We start from the raw sequence: 25,782 nt of genomic DNA on the forward strand, positions 1-25,782 counted from the left end.
TGATATGTAGACAGGGAAAACTGAGCTTTTTGGCTTGTGACATCAATTCAGAAGTTGTAGTATACCTGCGCTTCGGCAGTGTAGTGATGTGATGTGACGTTCGCGAACGAGCCAAGTCTTTGAACTGGCTCTTTGAAGTGAACGAGTGAAACGGCTCTGAACGAGCCAGTTCCTAATTTCTTTGTTTGTTGCTTTAATTTACTGTGTATCCATTAATTTCAGATTATTTGATCTTGAACAAGTTGAGAGAGACTAGTTTGTGAGGGAGAAAGACAGTCATTCACTTCAAAGAGCTGGTTCAAAGACTCGGCTCGCTCACGAACGTCACATCACTAGTTAGAAAGGAACAGTAGGAAGCTAACCCACTATCCGCTAGCACTTGCTGGTATTGACAGGCTTGTTTATAAAGGGCGTTGCTATGGCTACATAGTATATTTTGGGTCCACGTTACAATATCCAGATCATCGAACGAACCGCATCTTTGAACCGGCTCTTCAAAGTGAACGAGAAATCCCATCACTACAGCAGTGAGTTCCGGTGTCACTAACTGTGCCCAGCAGCAGGCAATAATTAAAGTTAAGGGGACGAAAAGTCCCAGAAGGGATGGTGGGAGGGGGGATGGAAAGGTCCAACAATCACCAACCTTCACCCCGGAGGCCAGTGTTTGCAAAATGTAACCAAATGTGTTTGTTGTTGAAGGAAAAAAAACAGTCAATTTGCATTTCCTGTAAAACCGGAAGTGTATTTTGAAAGGACATAAAGCATGTAACAGGCTTAAGTTGACATGACGTCCCAGAACGTGAACAACCAACACACCCAGGGTACCTTGCACATCATATGTGGACGTGGAAAGTCCATGACCAAATGTCGATATATGACGAGGTCAGAGTGAGAAAGTGTTGTCAGAGTGTGAAACCTATCTCCTTTGTGAGGTGCCACAAATGAGGTGACATTTCTTGCAATGAACAAATTAGTGCTAGCTCTAATCTTGCTAACAGAACAGAGGTATCAGAGGAGGTGACTGCTCCAAGGAGGATAAAAAGAGAAGTGGCGGTGTCAAATCATGTCATGTCATTATGATACAACACATGCCCAATGAAATCTAGTCTGCACCTGCTGAAAGGCTCAATAGCCAGTTCACTGCTGTAGAGCATAGGGAATGATTGATTTCTTTCACTGACATGTCTGCAGTCAGCCTTGAATCTGAATATAGATTTTATGTAGAAATTAAAGATGCAGGTGAGAACTACATATCTGCAATTATGGAAAAGGTCACTATAAAAATTCCAATACAAATATGTTCTTTCAGAGTATGTTCTATTCTGCATCAGCAGCCATCCTTTTGAGGCCACCCAACAAGTTTTGCTAGGTCTCGCACACCCAGGGAAGGCAAAAAGGCAGCACCAAAGGAGCAGCATCTGCGTAACCCTCCAACAGTACAGTTACACTGTGCATGTGTTATACACCATAGCTGGGGCCATGGGGCCAAAGACCATTACCAAGCCTTCATTTCATTACTTCGACCTGTTTTCGGTTGCCTTCTGGTAATAGCTTTTTTTCAGGCCTCTTCTTTGCTTGGCTTTAGGGTTACAATACAGTCATCGTTATTGGTTTGGCATGCTCTTGACAGTACTTCAATTGTGTTTTGTGTTATCATTTGGATAGAGAAAACAGTGCTTGTGTGGATGAGATTTTTTTTTCTTTTTTTTTATGAGGGGAAAGCTCCATTTTCAAAAATATCCATGTCCATGTTGACTAGGGTAAAGGTGTAAGCAAAAGAAACATGGAGATAAGACAGATAAGACATAGCTGTGCTGCCTGAACACACTGTTTTGGGGCCTTGATGCCAAGGTACTTTAGAGTGCAGATTTGGGTTGTGTTGATTTCTCAGGTTTCAGGAGTGCAGATCTGCCATTGTACTGTGATACAGCCTGTCTTTTCATTGTTGTGTTGCTCAAACCTTGTCACTGTTCCATTTTGAAATGCTGCTAGCAGGGTTGCATGCCAGTTTCTGCATAATCCTCCCATGATGCTGAGACCTTTGATGAAAAACCAAAGGGTACTGTCTCATAATGTATCTATCCTAGCATTATAGTGCGGGTCTAGTGCTGAACTGAATAGGCTCTGCACTGCGAGTATATGCTCACACACACAAATGCACACACTCTTGATTTTGAAACCAAAGATTAAATGTGGTTCGGCCTCGTCTGTGCTGTGATGTGAGTATAATTCAGACAGAGAACCGCGTCCCGCTGAGACTTTTCTTTACCGCTCTCTTCATCTCTCATCCTCTTTTTCCTCTGCTCCTTCTCTCCCTCTCTCATCATACATTAACATGTCTCACAAGCAATATCTGCACATGAACAATCTGTATTTCTTTTATACCTGATATTAAAATTAGCCCCTGGTGCTCCCAAAGAATTCCTCTGCCCCTCACAAAGTACAAATATGCTCCGTCGACCTGACAACTTTATGTCACAGCTAATGCAAAATTATTAATCTTATGTGTCTTTTATGCATAATCTTGGAGGCGTTGGGGAGGCTGTAGTGCTGCATGGGCCATTTATTTTACTTCAAAGCTTGCCTTTGCTAATTAGCATAGTGCAGGCATCAGCTGATGATTCGTATCTCAGTGTTGTGACTGGTAAGCAAGGTAGCAGGCATGTTGTTCTCCTTAAATGCCTTCACTATCACAAGAGAACACATGCATGACAAATCAGACAGCAACAGGAGGTATAATGCTATTTTTCACTTTTACATTCAGTCTTTGACATTACAGGGGACCTTTTATGCTTTGCCCTGTTTTCTGTGATACAATGTTACATCTTGGATGTTCATATTAAACATGCACTGTAGAAAGTGTTGCTACTCTCTGTTACAGTCATTCCTGGCTTCGATGATGGTGCAGGAATGAGTGCTAAAAACGTGGACATGAGTTATTTTTTTCACTTCCTGTCCCCTCATCTCGCTAATACAAGGTTAAGAGACTTTGATGTTTTGTTCTAAGACAAAAAATACATCAGGAAATACCCCACTGATGAATTTTGAAGCTTTTACATGTCTTTAAAAAATGGTGTCGCACGGTGTCGTGGTCATTACGCATCGCCCTGTGTGTCTGAAACGTTCACTTATAGCCTCTCTTTGGCGTTTGAGCAGCTTTCTAAAACTCCTTGAACATGTAATTGCTCCTTAATTAGCAAGTTGACTTTACATAGACGGCATATCTTTTCAATTTCTCCTGACGTGTTGTTTGGTTTGTTCACCGCTCCGCGACATGGACGTTAGTGTCGAGCGGGCGGAGGCGTTGATCTCCCCCCTCCCCCCACCCTCCGCTCTCTCACTAAGCAGCCTCCCCTCTGTCTCCTCTCACTCAGCCTCGTTCAGCCTCCATCTCATCAGCATGCGGCACACGCGCTGTCGTCCCCCCCCCCCCCCCCATCCCTCACCTCGCGATTGCATCGTCATTTAAAAAAGACATCGTAAAACAACCCTTCTATCGGCGATGGGTGATCCGATCGCTACCCTATTCTGAGGTGGTTTCAGTGATTCAACACCAACTTCACAGCATCTGATTTGTTTATTTCGGCCCTTCTCAAAGTCCAAACCATTTGTTAAAGGAGCTATATGTAAGAAATCTAAAGCAAATAGTCGTAAAATCCTCCTAATATGTCACAGAGACTAAGGAATAATGTTCATATAACATACTGATCTCACCGACAACAATAGTACAGCCAGAATATTTGCATTTAAAAAAAAAATTACGGTCGGCAAATCATGTTTATGTTTTGAATTTGTGTTTTGGCCTCAGTATCAGTTACAGTTACGACTGAGCGACAGCAGCACAGCAAGCAGCATTAGCAGTGTCCCGGTACATAGCATTAGCAGCCAGCTCCTCCTCAGCTGTATCCCGGCAGCAGCGTTAGCAGCAGAGAAGCCGGACTTGCTCGAACGGTTCGCTGGAAAACTGAAGATCAAGGACGCGGCGACGCGGCCCTGCCACGGCAGCCGCCCATGGGCAAACAAATCAGTCTCCAGCGTGCCGCTGTCCAGCAACCTCGAATCTGTAGGGGGGGGGGGGCGGACACGACTCGCGGCAGTATTTTGAATTTGAGTGCAGTAACCGTTTTGGCCACATTCTTACATACAGCGCCTTTAACTATATCCACCTCCACAATGATGCCGTCCTGATATCAGCGGTAACTGCTGCAGGAGTGCAGTGCAAAGCAATGACAATGAGCTTGCCAGTGGGGGACACACATGAACTAACAAGCATGTGCATGACTGGCTTACCACAACAGAGAAGGTCTATTTTATCTGCTCAGGATGTCATTACTTCTCTATATCTTTACATAGCAAATAGTGGTTTGCTGCTATATTAATGCTCTGAACGTCACATACAGAATCTTTAAGATTTTGTTATTGAGAATTTATTGAACTTTAGTCCAACTGGTGTATTTTATAGCCATTAATGTGGAGCTCTGAATGTACAGTACAGGCCAAAAGTTTGGACACACCTTCTCATTCAATGCGTTTTCTTTATTTTCATGACTATTTACATTGTAGATTCTCACTGAAGGCATCAAAACTATGAATGAACACATGTGGAGTTATGTACTTAACAAAAAAAGGTGAAATAACTGAAAACATGTTTTATATTCTACTTTCTTCAAAATAGCCACCCTTTGCTCTGATTACTGCTTTGCACACTCTTGGCATTCTCTCCATGAGCTTCAAGAGGTAGTCACCTGAAATGGTTTTCCAACAGTCTTGAAGGAGTTCCCAGAGGTGTTTAGCACTTGTTGGCCCCTTTGCCTTCACTCTGCGGTCCAGCTCACCCCAAACCATCTCGATTGGGTTCAGGTCCGGTGACTGTGGAGGCCAGGTCATCTGCCGCAGCACTCCATCACTCTCCTTCTTGGTCAAATAGCCCTTACACAGCCTGGAGGTGTGTTTGGGGTCATTGTCCTGTTGAAAAATAAATGATCGTCCAACTAAACGCAAACCGGATGGGATGGCATGTCGCTGCAGGATGCTGTGGTAGCCATGCTGGTTCAGTGTGCCTTCAATTTTGAATAAATCCCCAACAGTGTCACCAGCAAAACACCCCCACACCATCACACCTCCTCCTCCATGCTTCACAGTGGGAACCAGGCATGTGGAATCCATCCGTTCACCTTTTCTGCGTCTCACAAAGACACGGCGGTTGGAACCAAAGATCTCAAATTTGGACTCATCAGACCAAAGCACAGATTTCCACTGGTCTAATGTCCATTCCTTGTGTTTCTTGGCCCAAACAAATCTCTTCTGCTTGTTGCCTCTCCTTAGCAGTGGTTTCCTAGCAGCTATTTGACCATGAAGGCCTGATTCGCGCAGTCTCCTCTTAACAGTTGTTCTAGAGATGGGTCTGCTGCTAGAACTCTGTGTGGCATTCATCTGGTCTCTGATCTGAGCTGCTGTTAACTTGCCATTTCTGAGGCTGGTGACTCAGATGAACTTATCCTCAGAAGCAGAGGTGACTCTTGGTCTTCCTTTCCTGGGTCGGTCCTCATGTGTGCCAGTTTCGTTGTAGCACTTGATGGTTTTTGCGACTCCACTTGGGGACACATTTAAAGTTTTTGCAATTTTCCGGACTGACTGACCTTCATTTCTTAAAGTAATGATGGCCACTCGTTTTTCTTTAGTTAGCTGATTGGTTCTTGCCATAATATGAATTTTAACAGTTGTCCAATAAGGCTGTCGGCTGTGTATTAACCTGACTTCTGCACAACACAACTGATGGTCCCAACCCCATTGATAAAGCAAGAAATTCCACTAATTAACCCTGATAAGGCACACCTGTGAAGTGGAAACCATTTCAGGTGACTACCTCTTGAAGCTCATGGAGAGAATGCCAAGAGTGTGCAAAGCAGTAATCAGAGCAAAGGGTGGCTATTTTGAAGAAAGTAGAATATAAAACATGTTTTCAGTTATTTCACCTTTTTTTGTTAAGTACATAACTCCACATGTGTTCATTCATAGTTTTGATGCCTTCAGTGAGAATCTACAATGTAAATAGTCATGAAAATAAAGAAAACGCATTGAATGAGAAGGTGTGTCCAAACTTTTGGCCTGTACTGTATGTTAACATTTAGAAGTCGAACCTTTGATACACTTAAAAACTTTAAGAACGCCAAAAGATGCTATTTAGAGTAAAAATGGAAACGTTCCATTTTGAAATTACATTATGTACTTTTTGAAACACATGCAACACTATGTAAAAAACGTCCAAAATTAAATCAAATCCCAGTGTTGCAGTAAAAGCTGTTTCTTTTCTGTGAATATTTACCAATCTGGAAAGAGACTTTTTTTCATTTCAACCTGGGTGTTGATGCGATTAAGCTCTGTCATGATAAAATATGAAGACCCACAGGGATCCAAATGAAATGTTTTCTTCCAAAATGAGATGTCCAACCTTTGAAAAATGAGACACCTGCACTAGCAAAGTGATTGATGGCATGAAATTATAACAAATTAGGCATTCCACCATCGTCTCTGAAGGATGGTAGAAAGCAAAGAACTCGGCTCCCTGTGAGGAGGAGAGCACTTTGACAGACTGGATCCTCTTTATTTCATACGTACAAATGACAAACTTGAAGCTCAACGAATGCCAACGCCATATGCAAAGAGATCTTAATATATCCTGACTGCTCAGAGGATGTGATTGACAGGGATTGAGCGTTAGCTTGGACCTCACGCCGACCTCGATTCCATTTGCTGTCGGCTGAGTGGGAGGGATCGGCGTCATCTCGCCATCCTCTCTGACGTGAGTAACCACGGTGGACGTGCAGCATGTGACAGGATTCACACATCATGTGTCTGCTGGTACAAGAGTGTGTTAGTAAAGCATTTTGGTTTCGACTAATTTCAGTTTTATAGCCTCTCCATTTGTCTTACGAAACTGTGGCTCAAATTTTGCTCTAGTGCTTCCTCTGAGTAATCATGTGAAGTACCCTCAACCACACACTCTCACATACTATGGCCTCTTTTCCTTCCTCATCCTCTTCTACTATCACGTTTTCTTTACTCTCGCTTAGTCTTTTTTAATCTTGCTCTCCCCTTCCAACCCCCCCTCTTTAATAATGTATGAGTGGAAATACAGGCGGACCAAGAGGCACCATTTTTCAAGTGCAGCTCACTGTGTTAAGAAAAATAATAAACAGGAGAAGCATTAATGTCTAAGTGCACCAAGTGCACTGATGTATAAATGAATATAATCCATAATTGTAAAGGAAACATGAAAGGGCAATATAAGACCAAAGAACCACGAGGATGAAAAATGAGATGGACATTCTCTTTTTGCCTCTTACGTCCTCTCTCACACTCGTCTTTCTTTGTTTCATATTCCTCCTTTTCCCTCCTCCTTATCCTCCGTATCTTTTTTAATCTTTCCTTCACATATCCTCCCCTCTCTCCCTTATCTTTCCCTGTCTTCTCTCCATCCTCTCTGCCCTCCTTCTTCCTCAGTCCTAAATTTCTGCCATTTTCTGTTATTCATTTTATCAGACTGGTACCAACAAAGAGAGGACTCAGTTGCGGGACTCAGAAAACACAAGGTCTTTACTAAAAAGTCACTATACAGACAAAAACAGTCCAAAAACACAAACAAAGGTTTCCAAAAGGCAGGGGGCTTAAGCAGAATGCAAAGATCAAAAACCAAGACAACACTGGGAAAAGATGGCTGGAACATGTGCTCAAGAAACTGAGAACAAACTGGCACAGACAAAGGGCAGCAGGTGGGCTAAATACACAAGGGAGGAGGGGTAATGAGGGACAGGTGGGACCAATCAGGGCGGGGCAGGTAGTCACACAGGAGGGAAACACACAGGGGCAGGAAGTAAAGTACCTGAAATGAGAGACAAGGGTGAGTATCAAAATAAAACAGGAAACACTAACAAAAACTGAAAACAAGGAAAGCATGACCTTGATGGGGACCTCAGAGTGTAACACATTTCCGACTCCATATTCCTTTCTTCCATTAATCATTTTCTTGTCATACATTTCTCTGCTACATCTCCATCATTTCTTTAGTCCTTTGCTTCCACTTCATCTCTTTCATTTCATTGTTTCCCCCCCTTTCCTTTTTCCTTCCTTTGTTTTGATTGATTCATCCTCCATTTTTTAACCTGCTCTGTATTACCTTCATTATCTAATCCCTTTTTTCCTCCCTTTATTCCTCTACTCTCCATCCTACCATATCTGCCCCTTTCCATACTCTCCTCCCTCTTACTTGCATCCTTTCCCACTAATTAATTTCCACCCCCTCCCACGCATCTTCCCAGGGTTCTCGCGGATTCTTACAAAATCTTAAAAGGCATTGAATTCATTTATCTAAAAATAGCCTTAATTGGTATTAAAACGTCTTAAATCAATCTTTCAGCAGTCAAAAAAAATGCCAAGACAAGGGGAGAAGGATTTTACAGTGTGTTGTAAAATCTCAAAATAATTAATAACATCAATTTTTTTAAGGCCTAGTGTGTAGGATTTAGGGAGATACATTGGCAGAAATTAAATACATTATAATGAGAATGTTTTCTTTAGTGTATAATCACCTCAAAATATGAATAGTTTTGATTTCATTACATCAAAATGCACTGTTTATATGTACATAGGGAGCTGGTCCTCATCCACAGAGATCGCCATGTTGCACTACCATGTTTCTACAGTGGCCTAAAACAGACAAACCAAATACTAATGCTAGGTAGAGCCATTCGCAATGGCTAGTGTAGTTAGAAGCCCCTCCATGATGAGCAACTTTGGAAAAACACTAATGTTGTAACATGAGACTGCTTTATTTAATGTTTTTACTGGTTTATAACAACTTTGACCTTTCTTGCATTTCACACAGTCCCACCCCCCTCCTCCTGCAACTCCACCTCCCTCCAAAGGCCTACTCCCCCTTCCTCCGTTACGTCCTCATGCATCTGTAGCCCTTTTTAGATAGGAATTGTGCAAATTTGCAGGAAAGCCCAGTCAGTCTTTTTCAGCATTGGCAGTATAAAAATAAAATCAGGGAGTGCGGAAAATTGCCGCCTGCCAACTTTTGTTTATACAGAATGCACCTTTTTCGGGGCAATGGGGGGCGTGAGCAAGTAACAAAACATGTAGCTTAGCGTGTGACGTAAACAGTGATGTCAGACGGCGCTAGTTAGGCGGTGATTCTCTCGTAAATTCGCCCGTTCTTTAATTCAATTCAATTCAATTCAATTTTATTTATAAAGCCCAATATCACAAATCACAATTTGCCTCACAGGGCTTTACAGCATACGACATCCCTCTGTCCTTAAGACCCTCACAGCGGATAAGGAAAAACTCCCCAAAAAAACCCCTTTAACGGGGAAAAAAAAAACGGTAGAAACCTCAGGAAGAGCAACTGAGGAGGGATCCCTCTTCCAGGACGGACAGACGTGCAATAGATATCGTACAGAACAGATCAGCATAATAAATTAACAGTAATCCATATGACACAATGAGACAGAGAGAGAGAGAGAGAGAGAGAGAGAGAGAGATGCAGGTAATGACAGTAGCTTACAACAACATTAATGAAAGTAATAATATTATAGTTATAGTTCTGGCTACTGTGGTACAATATGTTGAAAGTATGTATTAGTATCAGACAGTATACTTGTGTGACAATAGTCATATGTGTATAATAACAGTAGAAGTATGACTAATGACTAATGATGGCAGCAGCAGCAGGAGGCATCTGGCAGGACCACGGCAGCAGCACAACCACACACGTCACACTGTCCAGGCACCGCTGCGGTATGAGTTATTCTGAGAGACAGTGGAGCACAAAGGCTCCGGAGAAGAAGCCGAGTTAGTGACATCCAGAATGGCCGAGTTAGCAAGATGCAGTAATAGGATGAGAGTGAGAGAGAGAGAGAGAGAGAGAGAGAGAGAGAGAGAGAGAGAGGGAGAGAGAGGGAGCCCAGTGTATTATAGGGGGTCCTCCGGCAGACTAGGCCTAAGTCAGCCTAACTAGGGGCTGGTACAGGGCAAGCCTGAGCCAGCCCTAACTATACGCTTTATCAAAGAGGAAAGTCTTAAGTCTAGTCTTAAATGTGGAGACGGTGTCTGCCTCCCGGACCGTAACAGGAAGATGATTCCACAGGAGAGGAGCCTGATAGCTGAAGGCTCTGGCTCCTGATCTGCTTTTGGAGACTTTAGGGACCACGAGTAACCCTGCGTTCTCAGAGCGCAGTGTTCTGGTGGGATAATTACTTTACCGTCCCCGTCACCTGACGTTTCATGGTCTCTTCGTTTGCGAGGACAAGGAGGGCACGCAATTCCTTGTCTCCCCAGTTGCTCATCTTTACAGTGTCTGTCAGGTTTGCGTTTCCCTCTTGCTACTAGCTGCTCGCTAATTCCTGCTATCAGCTGTTTCCTGTTTATCCACCAGCAGTGGGTCGCACATGCGGCGTCATCAACAGCTCCTCCCACAAGTCTTCAACAGCCCCTCCCGTTGCGGAAGGGTGCCTCGGTCTGTTTAAACAAAGAGGGTTCCACCAATATGACTACCCTACAAAGCGGAAAATTGGGCACCTCGGATCAACTCGCCAATACGGCTGTGTGTGTCTAAACGCTCGCAGCTGGCTGGCAAATTGGCCCAACATTCGCGGAAAATCTGGCAGTGTAAACGGGGCTTATGATAGACGTAGAAAACTCAGACCAATCATTGCATTCGGACCGAATGCAATGATTGGTCTGAGTTTTCTTAGAACCATATGAGAATGGTACAATTATGAGTTTGTATCTCTGGTGGAATTCACTTACATTTTAGTGTGCCATCAGCCTTTTAATAGCATTTTAACCTGAACAATGAAAAGCATAAAATTTCCAGAAAGGTAAGTGTCGCTTTAAATCAGTAGCCTAGGTCCATTTCTTTTGGAGTGGAAGAGACATATGTGGATAATTTGGTTACTGGTAAAAACCTCCTGAACATCTGGATCTCAAATGATCAAAAACAAAAAGGTGAGCACACATTAGCAGGTGCTGGGCCAGTGGCCCATCTCTAGTATGCCAAACAGCTTTGTAAAAAACACTGATTTAGAATATGAAATAGCTTTAGTCAGTGTTTTTACTTTCTAAAATTACCAGGTCAGTTTGTTTTGAAGGGGAAGAGACCTAGATAATTCAGCTCATGGCACAAACCTCCTGAACTATCAACATTAAAGGATTCCTAATCAGAGGTTCATGCATGGCACATGAGACAAGTTTCAGCTGGTTGCAATCTCTAGTCCTCACCACCAGATGCCACTAAATCCTACAGAACATACTGTTTGTTTGAATAATTTACTGAATACCACTACCAATAGTATCATGCAGATGGTGATAATGAACAACACTCATATTTTGTTTGCGGCTGGATGCTCAGAGCAGATGATCCACTCTCTGCTATACTGTAACTGTACCCTGGACAACATGGTTAAGTGCAAATTCAACAAAAGTTGGCTATGTAACCAGGTTTCATGGCATGGCTAATAGCGGTACAAGGTAATGCATACGGGGCTCGGTGTACTTCATGCAAAAAGCTTTTCAGACTTGGCACAGTGGGGATCATGGCAGTGGAATCCCACATGCAGAGTGAGAAACACAAAATCACCAAGAAAAACCCACCAACAAATGCCCAGTGCTTCCCGGGGCAAAATTTCCCCTAACCCTAAGTAACTATGTTGGTTCATGATTTTTAATTCTCTTTAACTTTGGTTACTGTGAAATTGGTCTGAAATCTAATTTGCCTGAAGCTGCAGAAACCCTGCTTACATTTCTTTACTCTCTCCCTCCCTCTCCTCACCCTCCAGGTCCGTCTGCTTTACTGCTCCCTGGAGGAGGCTGAGCTGGTCTTTCGGGCAGCCTGGGCGGCGGGTCAGGCCGGGCCCAGTCACATGTGGTTCGCTGTGGGACCGGCTCTGTCTGGTTTGGGCCTGGAGGGGCTGCCGAAGGCCTTGTTCGCCATCCGGCCACAGGGCTGGAGGGACGAGCCACGAAGGTATGAGCAGAGCAGAAAGGCCTCAAGGGTTCACTGGCTGTGGGATCAAACAGGGTGTCTACAGGGGTTCAAACATTATAGATGGTGACTTTTCCTTTTGGCATTGAGGGGCTTTTGGGGCTAGATGAGTATTAAACAGTGTAAGAGCAATACACATCACATCTGCTTTATTAAACATAAAAGGACAGAAAGGACTGTCCTTAAAGTGAACCTCATACAGCAAATTTTATCTGCTGTATTTGTGATTAAATATTGTAAGCCAAGGCAAGGAAGTTTATTTATATAGCACATTTCAACTAAAAGGCAATTCAAAGTGCTCTACAAGACACATTGAGAAAAGGTGCAAAAGAAACACATTGTAAAGGAACATTTAAATGCAATTAAAAAACATCATTAAAGAGCAAGAGACTAGGAAATAAAAACAAGGTAAAAAAAGAATAAAATACAACATTAAAGAGGCAACTGATAGGATTCGTTTTTTTTAGCTTGGCGCCACCTAGCGTCAGTGGTGTTGTGTTGCACTGTCGCAACAACCAAATTGACCGTGGGGATCAGAGATAATCAATAAAATGTAGGCTGTAAAGACACCAGTATAGCTCTATGTATATGTAGAATGAGAAGGTGTGTGGACACTCTACTAAATAAATGAGTAAAGAGACCGAGCAACAATTATCAGATTTATCTGAAGAAAAAACAAATAGTAATGCAAATAATTATACCAGAATGCACAGTACCAGTACAAACAACTCACAGTAAATTATACCAATATGTACAGTATCAGTACAAACAGCTCACAGTAAATTATACCAATATGCACAGTATCAGTACAAACAGCTCACAGTAAATTATACCAATATGCACAGTATCAGTACAAACAGCTCACAGTAAATTATACCAATATGTACAGTACCAGTACAAACAACTCACAGTAAATTATACCAATATGTACAGTACCAGTACAAACAACTCACAGTAAATTATACCAATATGTACAGTATCAGTACGAACAACTCACAGTAAATTATACCAATATGTACAGTACCAGTACAAACAACTCACAGTAAATTATACCAATATGTACAGTATCAGAAATACAACTCACAGTAAATTATACCAATATGTACAGTACCAGTACAAACAACTCACAGTAAATTATACCAATATGTACAGTACCAGTACAAACAACTCACAGTAAATTATACCAATATGCACAGTATCAGTACAAACAGCTCACAGTAAATTATACCAATATGCACAGTACCAGTACAAACAGCTCACAGTAAATTATACCAATATGCACAGTATCAGTACAAACAGCTCACAGTAAATTATACCAATATGTACAGTATCAGTACGAACAACTCACAGTAAATTATACCAATATGCACAGTATCAGTACAAACAGCTCACAGTAAATTATACCAATATGCACAGTACCAGTACAAACAACTCACAGTAAATTATACCAATATGTACAGTATCAGTACGAACAACTCACAGTAAATTATACCAATATGCACAGTATCAGTACAAACAGCTCACAGTAAATTATACCAATATGCACAGTACCAGTACAAACAACTCACAGTAAATTATACCAATATGTACAGTATCAGTACGAACAACTCACAGTAAATTATACCAATATGCACAGTATCAGTACAAACAACTCACAGTAAATTATACCAATATGCACAGTATCAGTACAAACAGCTCACAGTAAATTATACCAATATGTACAGTATCAGTACGAACAACTCACAGTAAATTATACCAATATGCACAGTACCAGTACAAACAGCTCACAGTAAATTATACCAATATGCACAGTATCAGTACAAACAACAGTAGAAACAGTGGAATTATACCAATATGCACATGTAAACAGTCCTGATTCTAGAATAAACGGTACCGTATGAAAACAATGCGGCCGGTTGGAGCTCAAATTGAATTGGAAACAAAGTTCACTGTTCACTTAGCTGGCTGTAACTTAGCTGGGCGATATCTGTCGATAGCTGCCTCTGTGAGAAGAGAACAGATGGAAGGGAGGGGGCATCACTGTCCAAGGGCTGCCGTAGAATGGCAACAAGGATTGCATAAATTAGCCTGCAGCTAGCAGACTTTTCCTCCATTCATATGAAGCTAGGATAAATCGCACACAAGAAATCAAATGCTTTTTTGTGGGGGCTTTACTGACTATGTAATTTATTGTTTCTTGTCTTTGAAATGAAAGTTAAAAAAGCTTCATTTCCATTGAGAGAAATAGTTTTCAGTTTACAAAGTTAAGTTACATTCCTGGTGAAGAACACATTGAAGTACATGTATGTACCACATCAGTTTAACGCAGAAGTTAACCTGGCTTAAGAATCCAGCAAACGAAACCCGCGAGTACATTTTACTGAACATGGGTGTGTTGTATTGACTAGAAATTCAACTTTTTCATGAAAGATTGATTGTGGTATTTTTGCCTTTAGAAGTAACGTGGCCTTGCTTTAAAAGTTAATGTCCTTTTCATTTTGAGTCTGGACCTTTGCTGCATGTTTTTAACACTTCTTTGCAGTGTTTTGTATGAATCTCTGGTGCTTTGTAAAGTGTATATTTTGTTGTGTGATTATGACTGTGGTGGAAACTCAGTGCATTCCAAATGTTGTTGTTTCTTTTTTTCATTCGGTTTTAGTCAGCTGAGTTGACAATTTATACGTGTTAAGTGAATTCTGCATTGTGGAGCCTTAAAGCTGCTGAAAACCGAACCTCGTGATTTTAAAAATACATGAGGATCAGCGAGAATATACACACATTCTTTCCTCTTAGCCCCGAAAAACACTTTTTATGCACCTCCATGTATTTCCTGCAACAACAAACGGAGGTACACAGTAAAATTTTACAACCACCTGCTCTGTCCATGATGTATCCTCTGCTGCAGGGAAGACTTGATTTCACCGTAGGGATCACTACATTTTCATCTAATCTAATCTAAATAGACTGACCGAGTGAATCCAGGTGAAAGGTGGAATCCTGTATTGATCTGAACTATTAAATCCACCTCAGTCATGATGGGGGAGACAGGTGAGAAAGGTTTTTACACTCTGAAGATAGTTCAACAATGCAGGGCAAAGATGAGCACTTACTTTGTGAGTGAAATTTTATTGCATTACAAATCCGACCCAGGTTAAGGATTACAAACTGTGAAACAAGTTATTTTTTTCTCCACAAAACGCTTCAATATACAAAAAGGCTTTTATTCCTGAGCTTGACTAGATGTTGCCTACTGTGCTCTAGGATATGACTCTTTTTTGCATCAGCCCACACATCACCTTGGGTATTAGTACCACGTCACTCTCTGTGCTTTATTCAACACTGGCTGTCTACCGGCCATTATGGATCCAGTGAGATGCAGGATTCCTTCCAGTTTGCCAAGCAGCATTCCAACTGCATCTGATTTCTATGCATGTGAAATTATTGTCAGTGCTACAAGGGAAGCCCCCAGTGAGCAGCACACTTGTCACTACCAGGCAGAACGTCACGGTTTATTGTGGAACACAGATGGTTTGTCCCAAGAATGGGGCTGAATACTTTAAGGGATGTCTCCAACGCAGATGTGCCCTTCTGAAGATCCTGAACCTGCACCTTATCAGTGAATGAAAAGATACAGACTCACTCAGACCTGAGCCTATGGTGCTTTCAGGCACTTCCAGTTTTATCTTAAACACTAGAAATGCATATAATGTACCACAGATGTGTTGGATCAAAAACCTCTCACTGTGATAGAACTCAAAATTCATCATCATCATGCTAATATATCCAAAAAGTAAACTTTTCTTAAAGGGACAGTTCACCCCAAAATCAAAAATCTATATGTTTCCTCTTACCTGTAGTGCTATTTATCAACCTAGATTGTTTCAGTGCGAGTTGCCAAGTGCTAGAGATATCAGCCGTAGAGATGTCTACCTTCTCTCCAGTGTAATGGCACTAGGTGGCACTTGGCTTGTGTGCTCAAAGCACCACAAAAACACAATTTGAAAAACTCAACAGCAATGTCTCTTTCCAGAAATTATGACCTGGTTACTCAAGATAACCTACAAACCTTGACGTGAGCAGTTTCGTGGAGGAACTATTTCCTTTTACCTTCTTATCCCACCAACTGTATCAGCGTTCAGAATCGAGTGGACAAGAGGCTTGTACTCATGACAGCGTGAGGTGTAAACATAAATGGTGTCCTCCTTGGCTGAGGTGAAACACTAGTCAGCTCAGTGGTGCTACGGGAGCTAGCTGTAGATGCACATTTCTTTCTGCATGGTAATACAACCCAGTCGCCAAAAAAATGGTGTCTTATATGCTTCTGCAAACCAAAGATATTTTACATTTGCGCAGTATTACGTAGCAGATTTGTTTACTCTTTTAGGTACAAAAGCCAATTGGTTGTGGACACACAAAAGAAAGCGGCTGTCAGTTTGTGTCATGGGTAACGAACAGTGGTCTGCAGCGTGGCAGATGTGTCGTCTGGGTGAGACACCAACATCTTCCCCTCCACCTCCTAATTATAAAGTCAGCTCATGTACTACATCACTTTAGAAATACTGATACGATACTTATGAAACATGCACATGTAACAAATTCATGGTTTGTAAAACCAGAACTGTACAATGCCAACATTTTCTTCTTGCCACTGGACTGGTGACACAATTTGCAGCTGTAGTTTGGTGAAAGGAAATAGTTCCTTCATGAAAATGTGCATTGCTGTTAAGTTTTTCAATGTTTCAAACATGTGAATTATTTATTTATTTATTTATATATTTATGCTTTAGTGCCTCAAGCTGAATGCCGTACAGTCCCATAGTACTGAAGAGAAGGCAGACATCTCTACAGCTGTCATCTCCAACACTTGGAAACTCACAGCAAGACAAGATAGACTGATAAACAGCGCTGTGGGCTAGAGGAGAATATGGATTTAAAATTTGTGGGTGAAGTGTCCTTCTAAGGGCCTATGCACACTGAGTCCATTTTTTTCAGATCAGTTTTTTTTAATCCGTCATCCGGAAAAAATGTTACCCACAGAAACCTTGCACACTGATTCAGGTGTGTTTTATTGTTGTAATGGTCATGAAAATTTGCAATATATGACAAAATAAAAAGACAAATTTCCTCCCTTGCCTCTCTCCACTATCTGGCTGTCACCAATCACTCCCTGTCTTTTCATTTGGCACCACAGCTGCATGAAGGGGCGGAGCTGTCCTCTCTCTCTGTCCTCCACATTTTGTTTGCAGTCCACTTCCTCCTCCTCCTCCTCCTCCTCTTCCTCATCATCATCCACCTGAATATTACTGTCTGACCTGTTGAAAGCGAACTATCTGAGTTATGAAATGATTCAGTGTGTTGCAGCTGTGTTCCACCACCACATTTTCTTCACTGATTCTTGGCCTAAGGCTTCAGATAGATGAAAAATGCAGAAAATCAATCATGTTCCAAAAATTTTAATGACAAACTAAAATTTCGGACTCATTGTGCAAACTTGATTGAAACACCGTGAGGGCGTATTTATTTTTAGATGTGCGAAAATTTTTGGGGAAAAAAAATGGACTGAGTGTGCAAAGGCCTTTAGTTGGCCTGGCCTCTGCGGATGGTGGAAAACAACTAAGAACATGTACTCAAGTGCTGTAGGCCCAGTTTTGAGGTACTTTTACTGAAGTGAAATATACCAGTGACTGAAGGCAAATACGTTGTAAAATTGACTTGGTCATGTGCTATCTCCAGACTTAATGAGTTTACAAGTCGCCTGAACACACCATCACACAATTGACCAGTGCACAATGGTTTATTGAATACTGAGGGGTGCAAACGATACACCAGCTGAGTCCTCCAAATCCCAACAGTTAAATATTTCAAATGATCCTGACACCGTAATCTCCGCCTCCCTTCAGTGCTATATTACAGTAAGTCTGCTCTGCGCTGCAGTGTTTATGACTGCTGCTGATGGATCCTCCAGAGAACCATTCCAGACACTAAAGAAATGATGCTCATGATGTGGACCAGTAGTTTTTGTGAACACATTAAAGAAACGTCACGCTCACTGTGATGGGAGCAGAGTCTTACCCCACTGCACCGCTAACAGCTCTTTTAAGTCACATGTGGAATTAAATTCAACCCTGTTGACTGATTCAACATAGCGTAACATGCATGAGCAGATTTTCTGACCAGAACATGTACTGTACAAGCCATGTAACGACTTTCAAAGTCACGGTGGCGACACAGTACATCAGTGAACCTCCTGCTTCCTGTCCGGAGGACACCATGACTGTGAATTAATTCCCCGTGAAGACGACTGAATTTGTGACACCTCAAATTTATGCTGCGAGTACTTTTGAACTTTTGAACTCTCTTCAGCAGTCCTTTCGCACATCATGTCCTGCCCCGCCAGCTTGTTTGAAGTGGTAATGCGCTGAGTTATGGAAGCATTGAATTGCTTTATGAATTTGGGATCATTAGGGTTTCCTGCCCGGCTGGTTCAGGCCTTATCATCATGACTTTAGCTGGAACATATTGTTGGTGTTAAATGTTTATTTAAAATGCTAAATGTTTTTCATGCATAATAAGAAGTGTGAAGTGTCTGGAGTTCATTTTATGAGGCGAGTTACAAATCAGCGTTGACTTTACAGCCACATTAAAAGCAGTGGCTGTTAAATAGTCTCTAGCTCTGTGAACGCTTCCTGCAGATCAAAGTCTGATGATCTATTATTTAATTGTCCTGAGACAGATGGTAACAGAGTCTGCTGATATGTTTTTAGTGGAATGAGGGAAACATGAAATATAGATACATTAAAAAAACTGGATGTTCAATGTTGTACTCAAGTCTTGTATTCATTGCTTTATTGACACATACTGTTTCATTCAGGCTTCAACATCAGGAACTAGGGATGTCTTTAGGGATTTATTAAATGCTCTTTTTGGTAAGAAATATGCTGGTAGAACAATAAATCAGGACTTCCCCATGGCTAGACACCTTAGCGAACTTCATAATGTTAATGATTCATTATTACGCATAGAGGGGAACACATTAAACTTTTAATCAATGGGAGAGACAGACCACAGAAACTCAATCAAAGGGAAGCTTTTTGGATCCATCAACTAGATGCCTAAAGAATCATAATCTTAATGAGGATACTCAATTCACATTTTCACATTTTCTGTGATTTGTCTCTGTTCTCTATAGGTGTCACCATTTTTCTCACAGCCTATGTTTGGGATTTTTATCCTTCTTCACACACATACCCCTAATGTATATATATGTATAGATAACAACCTATATTAGGTGTGGGCCATATCATCTTGTTCACGATAACACGGGTATAACTTTTAATACCATATATAAAATGCATATCGTGGTACTCGTGATATTTCGATTTGATGTCATACTGCTACCCACGGAAAGTGAAATTATTAAGAGGAGCAGCTTCAGTAGTGCAGAATAAACTGTGGCGTCCTGAATGTTTAATGATCAGCCCTGGATTTCTCAGACACTTTTAGCAAGTTACCACTCAGAGGGAACTCATTCAGCGGCTCCTCTGGCAGCAGAAGTTCCACAAAGGCAAAAATATAGTAGCCTATGTCAAAACATTTAATTTCCATCACAAAAACATCATGATGGATACACAGGGTTGCCTGTCTTTGTTTCCATGCATGGTCTTTAAATCTTGTGAAGGCAAAAATCACCTTGTTGAAGAGCCAACTCAACATAAAACCCTCAGGTAAAACAAACCAGGATTCCACAACTGCATTTTTTTCAAAGAAGTGATTACTTACACTACTGTACATAGGGCAATGGAACCTAAAATTACATTTACCCTCAACACCAAGATAAAAAAAAATAAAAAATACATAAACACTGTCCTTCAGGAATGCCTTTATACCTGCCTGCCTTGTTAACTGAGCACACAGGACCCCCTTACATTATAGTTGTCTGATAGCCCACATAAGCTCCATGTGTAATTAAACAGTAGTAGCTTTTACTTATTGTATATTTGTATAGTATACCATATAGCTGTACTTGGTTATGATAAATAATATCATGGAAAATGAGGTTTCAGATTTTTAGTTATTTATTTTTTATGCAAGTGTGTGTGAGGTGGGGTTGAGGGTATGTGGGAATAGTCAAATGCCCTGGCCATTTGGTCCTCCCCCAGCCATGATTCTGTGGCTATGGCCTTGTCCATCCATCCATCCATCCATCCATCTTCTAACCGCTTCATCCTCTTGAGGGTCGCGGGGGGGCTGGAGCCTATCCCAGCTGACATCGGGCGAGAGGCAGGGTACACCCTGGACAGGTCACCAGACTATTGCAGGGCTGACACATAGAGACAGACAACCATTCACACTCACATTCACACCTACGGACAATTTAGAGTTACCAATTAACCTAGTCCCCAATCTGCATGTCTTTGGACTGTGGGAGGAAGCCGGAGTACCCGGAGATAACCCACGCTGACACGGGGATAACATGCAAACTCCGCACAGAAGAGCTCCCTCCTGAGATTGAACCAGTAACCTTCTTGCTGTGAGGCGACAGTGCTAACCACCACACCACCGTGCCACCCGCTATGGCCTTCTCTTCGCATTAATTAGATGCACTGCACAGCACAACATACACCAAAACAGTGGTGAAGAACACCAGGAGAAAATATGAGCAGTTTAGTTTTCATTTAAACAAAATTACGACTGCATGCCAAATTAATCAGAGCACACAAAGCCTTCTCAGTCTCAATATGACTGGTTGCTGACAAACAAAGTAGCATTTAAAAGGCTATTTTATTTGAATGGAGCCCAGCGCAGTGCTTACTCCTCATAAAACACATCAGGAGCAAACTTCATAGAGCATAAAAACACTAAATACTAAAAGGCTGTCAGCTTCAGCCTGTAAACGCACTACATCGGATCAACGCCACAAATTGATATTTTCTTTCTTCAACAACAAAACACATGGTTACGTTAAGCAAACACATGGTTGGGTTTAGGAGAAACGAACAGGGTTTGGCTTTACAATCATACTGGACGCAAAGCCTCTCAGGTGTGTGTCGGTGGATGTTGGACCAATCCACCACCCCTCCTGCCCGCCCTACTCAGACTTTCGCTCCCTTAACTGGTGTTGTCGTCAGTCTATGTTTCCCCCTGATGCTGCCAGGCACCGTTAAACAATTACAGTGAACAGCCACATATTGTGCTGATGTGAGAATGGGTTGGCCATACCGGTTCTCACCACCCATCCCTCTTAGTGACTCATTTATCAGCTGCTTGGCAACCAGCTGCCAAATAATGTCCTATTCTATTTATACAAGTGGACGAGGTGGCCATTATAACCTCACACTTTTAGCTGAGTACTCTTGGTGCATAAGTGGTGACCCTGACACTTACCAAGACACAACTCGTAAATAATATCATTCTAGTTCTTTTGGATGGTGTACATTTTCTCCTTTAATGAAATCTATATTGTTCTTTTCCTTTAACTCCCAGCAACAGCACACAAATGTATTTCTGAAAATGTTTGAGTACCCCATAACACCCAGAAATCCTGACAGCACACTCATGTTTCTCAGCTCGGCTCATCTCTGATGATTTGTACAAAAGAAAATAGGAGAGGAAAGAGATCTGATGCTGATGATCTAATCTAGTTTTAAGCTGATGAGGGTGACAGTCTGGATTTTGCCCTTTAGTCTTGATTCATCAGTTTCTGCATGCAGGGCAGTGCACACCCCCAACAGCAGAACCTCATTTGTAGAAATTGGGTAATTCTACAGTGTCTCAGTCAGTGAAGATGTAATTACTTTTCATTTTGTGGAGTCACACATAATTTAAACTGCAAAAATGGGTGCTCTTTAAAAAAAAAGCCCAGTTCAGCTTTAAGGTAGAGAGGACAGGAGTCCATTCATTTCCCCTCATAAGTTCAGTGCTATTACAGTAAGTTTGAGCCTCCTGAATTTTCATTGTCACTTATTCAAGCGGTGACAGCCGTCTTCCACCCAGACAGTCTCTCTCTCCTGCATTTCCACAAACCTCAGCAGTGTCAGAAAAGACCTTTGGAAATGTCCCAATGTCTCTGTCTCACATTGTTCTCTCCCTAATCCTGCAGGCGCATTGCCAAAGGTGTCTCTGTGCTCACCCACGGGGCGATGGCTCTGCGGAGGGACCAGGGGACCACCAGCCGCTCTCAGTACGCCGGCAACTGTCAGAGTGACGGCAACCAGACCCACCGAGTGCCAGACAGGATCAGGTGAGCAGAGAGGGGACACAGGGTGACTTTGAAGTTCGATGTCATTCACACCAGCTCCCAATGTACGGCAGAGAGAATGAGCAAACAGTGCAGCAGCATGGAAAAGCAAACAGTGGCAAGCAGCATTAGTGGAGCGTCAGTATTCAAAGCGCTGAGTCATTCTGACCTGGAAACAGCTGTTGTGTTTCTATAGTGATGCTGTACAGGTGAAACTCCACCTGTTGGCTTCTGATGGAAAAACATGGCTCTTTGTGTTACTGGTCCTCGGCACATTTACAGGATTAACTACTGTTTATCAGGCTTATGAGGTCGAACAAATATTTTTCCTATTTTGCTTCACATATTACGTATTCTATAATGACAGACCTTGATCTGACAGTTCATTGATTCTGCAACTCAGCAACACTGTCAGGGTCACACTCAGCCCTGCCAATACATATAGACATTGTGGTGCATTCATGTCCTGTAGGACTAGAGGAGTTGCTTCTATATCACTGAATTAGAAACAGCTGTGTGTGTATCTTCAAGGTGACTGGTGAAATAATGCATCCACTATTTCCCATAGAATTAAAGTGGATGTGTGGCAGTGGCTGGCGGGGTCTCTAACTTCCCCTTTTTTTCAGGCTTGTATGTCCTTGTGTATGTTCCCAGGGCGTCAAATATGGCAGCCTGGTCAGTGTGCCTCAGCTTCTGTTACTGATGCACAAGGCCCCACACAATGTTTGTGTAAGATGTCCTGAGCTTTCAACTTACTGTAATGTTATCCTGTCCACAGCAATAACACAGCAGAAAAAGCAGGAAAGAGTGAGAGGGGTGGGAGGGGGAGAGAGTTGTTGGACTGGTCAAACACACACTTTGATTTTCAGCAGTCCAGTGTCCGTGTCCTTTTAAAAAAAAAAAAACTCTAATTAGGTTTTTTTCAGTCATGTAACTTAGTTACTTGGGTCCATGATGTAATTGTCATATTCACCTCATTATTAACTTACTGTAAAAAAAAAAACACATAGGCCTATTTTAATCCAAACTATGATCATTATTCTAAATCTAAGTGGTTTTGTCAGCAAAACGTTATATGTTATGAAGATGGAAGTTTATTTTGAAAGACACTGCAGCATACAGTGAGTGTAAGTTAACTTGGAAACTGTCCAAAACTGAACATAGAGGTTTACCCAGAGAACTGGACTGCATTGGGATTGGGACCCGATGGGTCCTACAAAACCCAACACTAATCTTGTGGCAACAGACAGATTTATTTTTCGCACACATGGGTAGGAGCAGGCAATCAAAAAAAATGTGTGCAGGTCCCAGGAACTTTTTAACATTAAGGATGGAGACGTCAATAAGTGAAGCAGAACATAAGATAAAAGCAGGACATTACAATACAAAAGAAAAACAAGACAAGCTGGTATATATTAATAATAATACAACTGAATTACAGAGACACCAGTATAACTGTAATTATGAATGTAAGTATGCATTACAACATCATTTTGTGACTTACTACCAACAGGTATGCATATTTTTCTGGTGACCACACTAAAAATGCATATTTTCCCTGCAGGACAGACAAAGACTCAATCAACTGATAATCACAATGTTTGCGGGTGTGGGTGGGAGCTGACGCACACCCTGCAGGACTGGGTGGGAATAGATAATATATTCTGCAAGAGCAGGCAGTAATAATCGGAAATCCAGCGGAAGCAGGTAGGAGTGGGATTAGGAAAACAGTTTGCAGTGTAGGGCCACTGAGCAAGCTGCTGTATTTGATGAAATGGGAGAATACCATGGCTTTCAGGGGATCCTCCCTTTGCACCCCTACATGTGCCTCAAAGACGGGACGACTGACTGTAACTCTTTTTGCAAAGAAACATTCATAGCTGCAAGCGTGTAGGCCTGCTTGCTTTATGTTAGCATGTAGAAATCAGTGGACTTCATCAAACCTCCACAGGAGTATCTAAACTAAACATCACAGTACGATACAATAAGGGCAGCTAAGGCAGGACACAGTATACTCTGCAGAATGATGTAATAACACACAGGTAGGTCAAATGCCTACACATTAAATCCAAAACAGCATGCCAGGCTGTCTATAAGGGATCGAGTAAGTTCTCTATCAACCAATCATACATCCATAGTAGCCTAATTTTACGCATGATCCCTGATGATGATACAGAAAAATCGAAATGCATTTTGGCAATATTGTAGAAACACCAAAATGTCACAAACCATGTTCATAGACTTCAAGGCATCATTTTGGTTCCTTGGAAACAATATTGTTGTTCCTCTTAGACTTCCGGTCCAGCCACTACTGCAGAACAGCAGAAGCTGAAATTGCTAGTATGTTTTAAGAACCTTACTGCACAATGGTAGGTTGTTCCCTTCAACGAGGTACAAACTTGATGTCAGAGATAAAAGTCTACTGCTTCCGTGAAGAAATGAACCAGCGCAAAGCGTAAATTACAGTAGTCAAACAAAAGCACCAGACAATGTCGGGAAACTCCAGGGTCTGTAGCGCTGGTAAGCAACAGTAATGAAATGAGCACTACAGACCCTGGAGTTTCCAGAAGGTGTCGTATTCTTTCGTTTGACTGCTGCAATCCACATTTTGCGCTGATTTGTTTTTGGTTTCTTCGTTCGTAGACTTTCCTGACATCAAGTTTGCGCCTACCATTGAGCAACAACCTACCACTGAGCAGCAAGGTCCTAAAACTGATTTTGCCGTGTCTCACAGTATTTATTTCAGTTCAGGAGGACTAAAGTTCAGCATTTCATATGATGTGTACGTGCATTAGTGGCTGGACAAGAGGTTTAGGTGGAACAACAGTGCGTTTCCTTGACACCAAAAGACACCTTAAAACAGTCTATATGGGAGCTCATGTCTTATTAAGCTCTCCCTGACTCCCCTGTAGTGTGCACCCTGCAACCTGTGTCCAAAATTCATGGGCTGTTGCGTTTGAAGGATAGTATGTCCTTCAGAACACTAAAGGCCAGGCTGAACCTGCTCTTGCTGCCAATTAGACTGCTCAGCCTCATACAGGAGAAATACGATGCTGCTTTTGGTTGCCAATTTGTAAATCACCAGAAAATCACATAACCAAGAAAAAAAGAAAAAGAAAATAGTGTCAAGTCCATAATATAGGAGTTTACAGTACAGTAGGAGAACCATGTGCAGTATCTCCAAGTGTCCAAGCTCATTTTTAACATTTTACCCCTTTTACCCAGAGGGACTTTAAATATGTGGAGAGGAAATGAGCAGAGGAGCAGGACAGCAGAAGTCCAACCTCTAACTGCATGCTTGATTGACTGCTGCTGCTGCTCTCTGGCACAATCCCCTTGGGGAACTGTTGGGAGAAGTCAGGTTTCGCTCTCTTTTCTGCTGTCAGGGTTACAGGAGTTGTCTGGAAACATGCCGAAAGACTAGCTCTGCAGATCTGTGTTCAGTTTTATTAATGTGGTGACATTCACAAATGAATTGTCTGCAGGCGAGATGCAGGAT

At 41.9% G+C, this 25,782-nt stretch overlaps 1 protein-coding gene across 1 annotated transcript in view; it reads left to right on the plus strand.

Moving 5' to 3' along the window:
- grin2da (glutamate receptor, ionotropic, N-methyl D-aspartate 2D, a) overlaps positions 1-25,782 on the plus strand; it is a 408,220-nt gene that overhangs the window by 169,566 nt on the left and 212,872 nt on the right. Inside the window, exons 5-6 of the mRNA XM_033636162.2 lie at positions 11,841-12,028; positions 22,146-22,286. Of these exons, the coding sequence (XP_033492053.1) occupies positions 11,841-12,028; positions 22,146-22,286 (329 nt within the window). The remainder of the gene's footprint in view (positions 1-11,840; positions 12,029-22,145; positions 22,287-25,782) is intronic.

This window comes from Epinephelus lanceolatus, chromosome 16, assembly GCF_041903045.1.
Source record: "Epinephelus lanceolatus isolate andai-2023 chromosome 16, ASM4190304v1, whole genome shotgun sequence".
In the NCBI taxonomy this organism is placed as follows: domain Eukaryota; kingdom Metazoa; phylum Chordata; class Actinopteri; order Perciformes; family Serranidae; genus Epinephelus; species Epinephelus lanceolatus.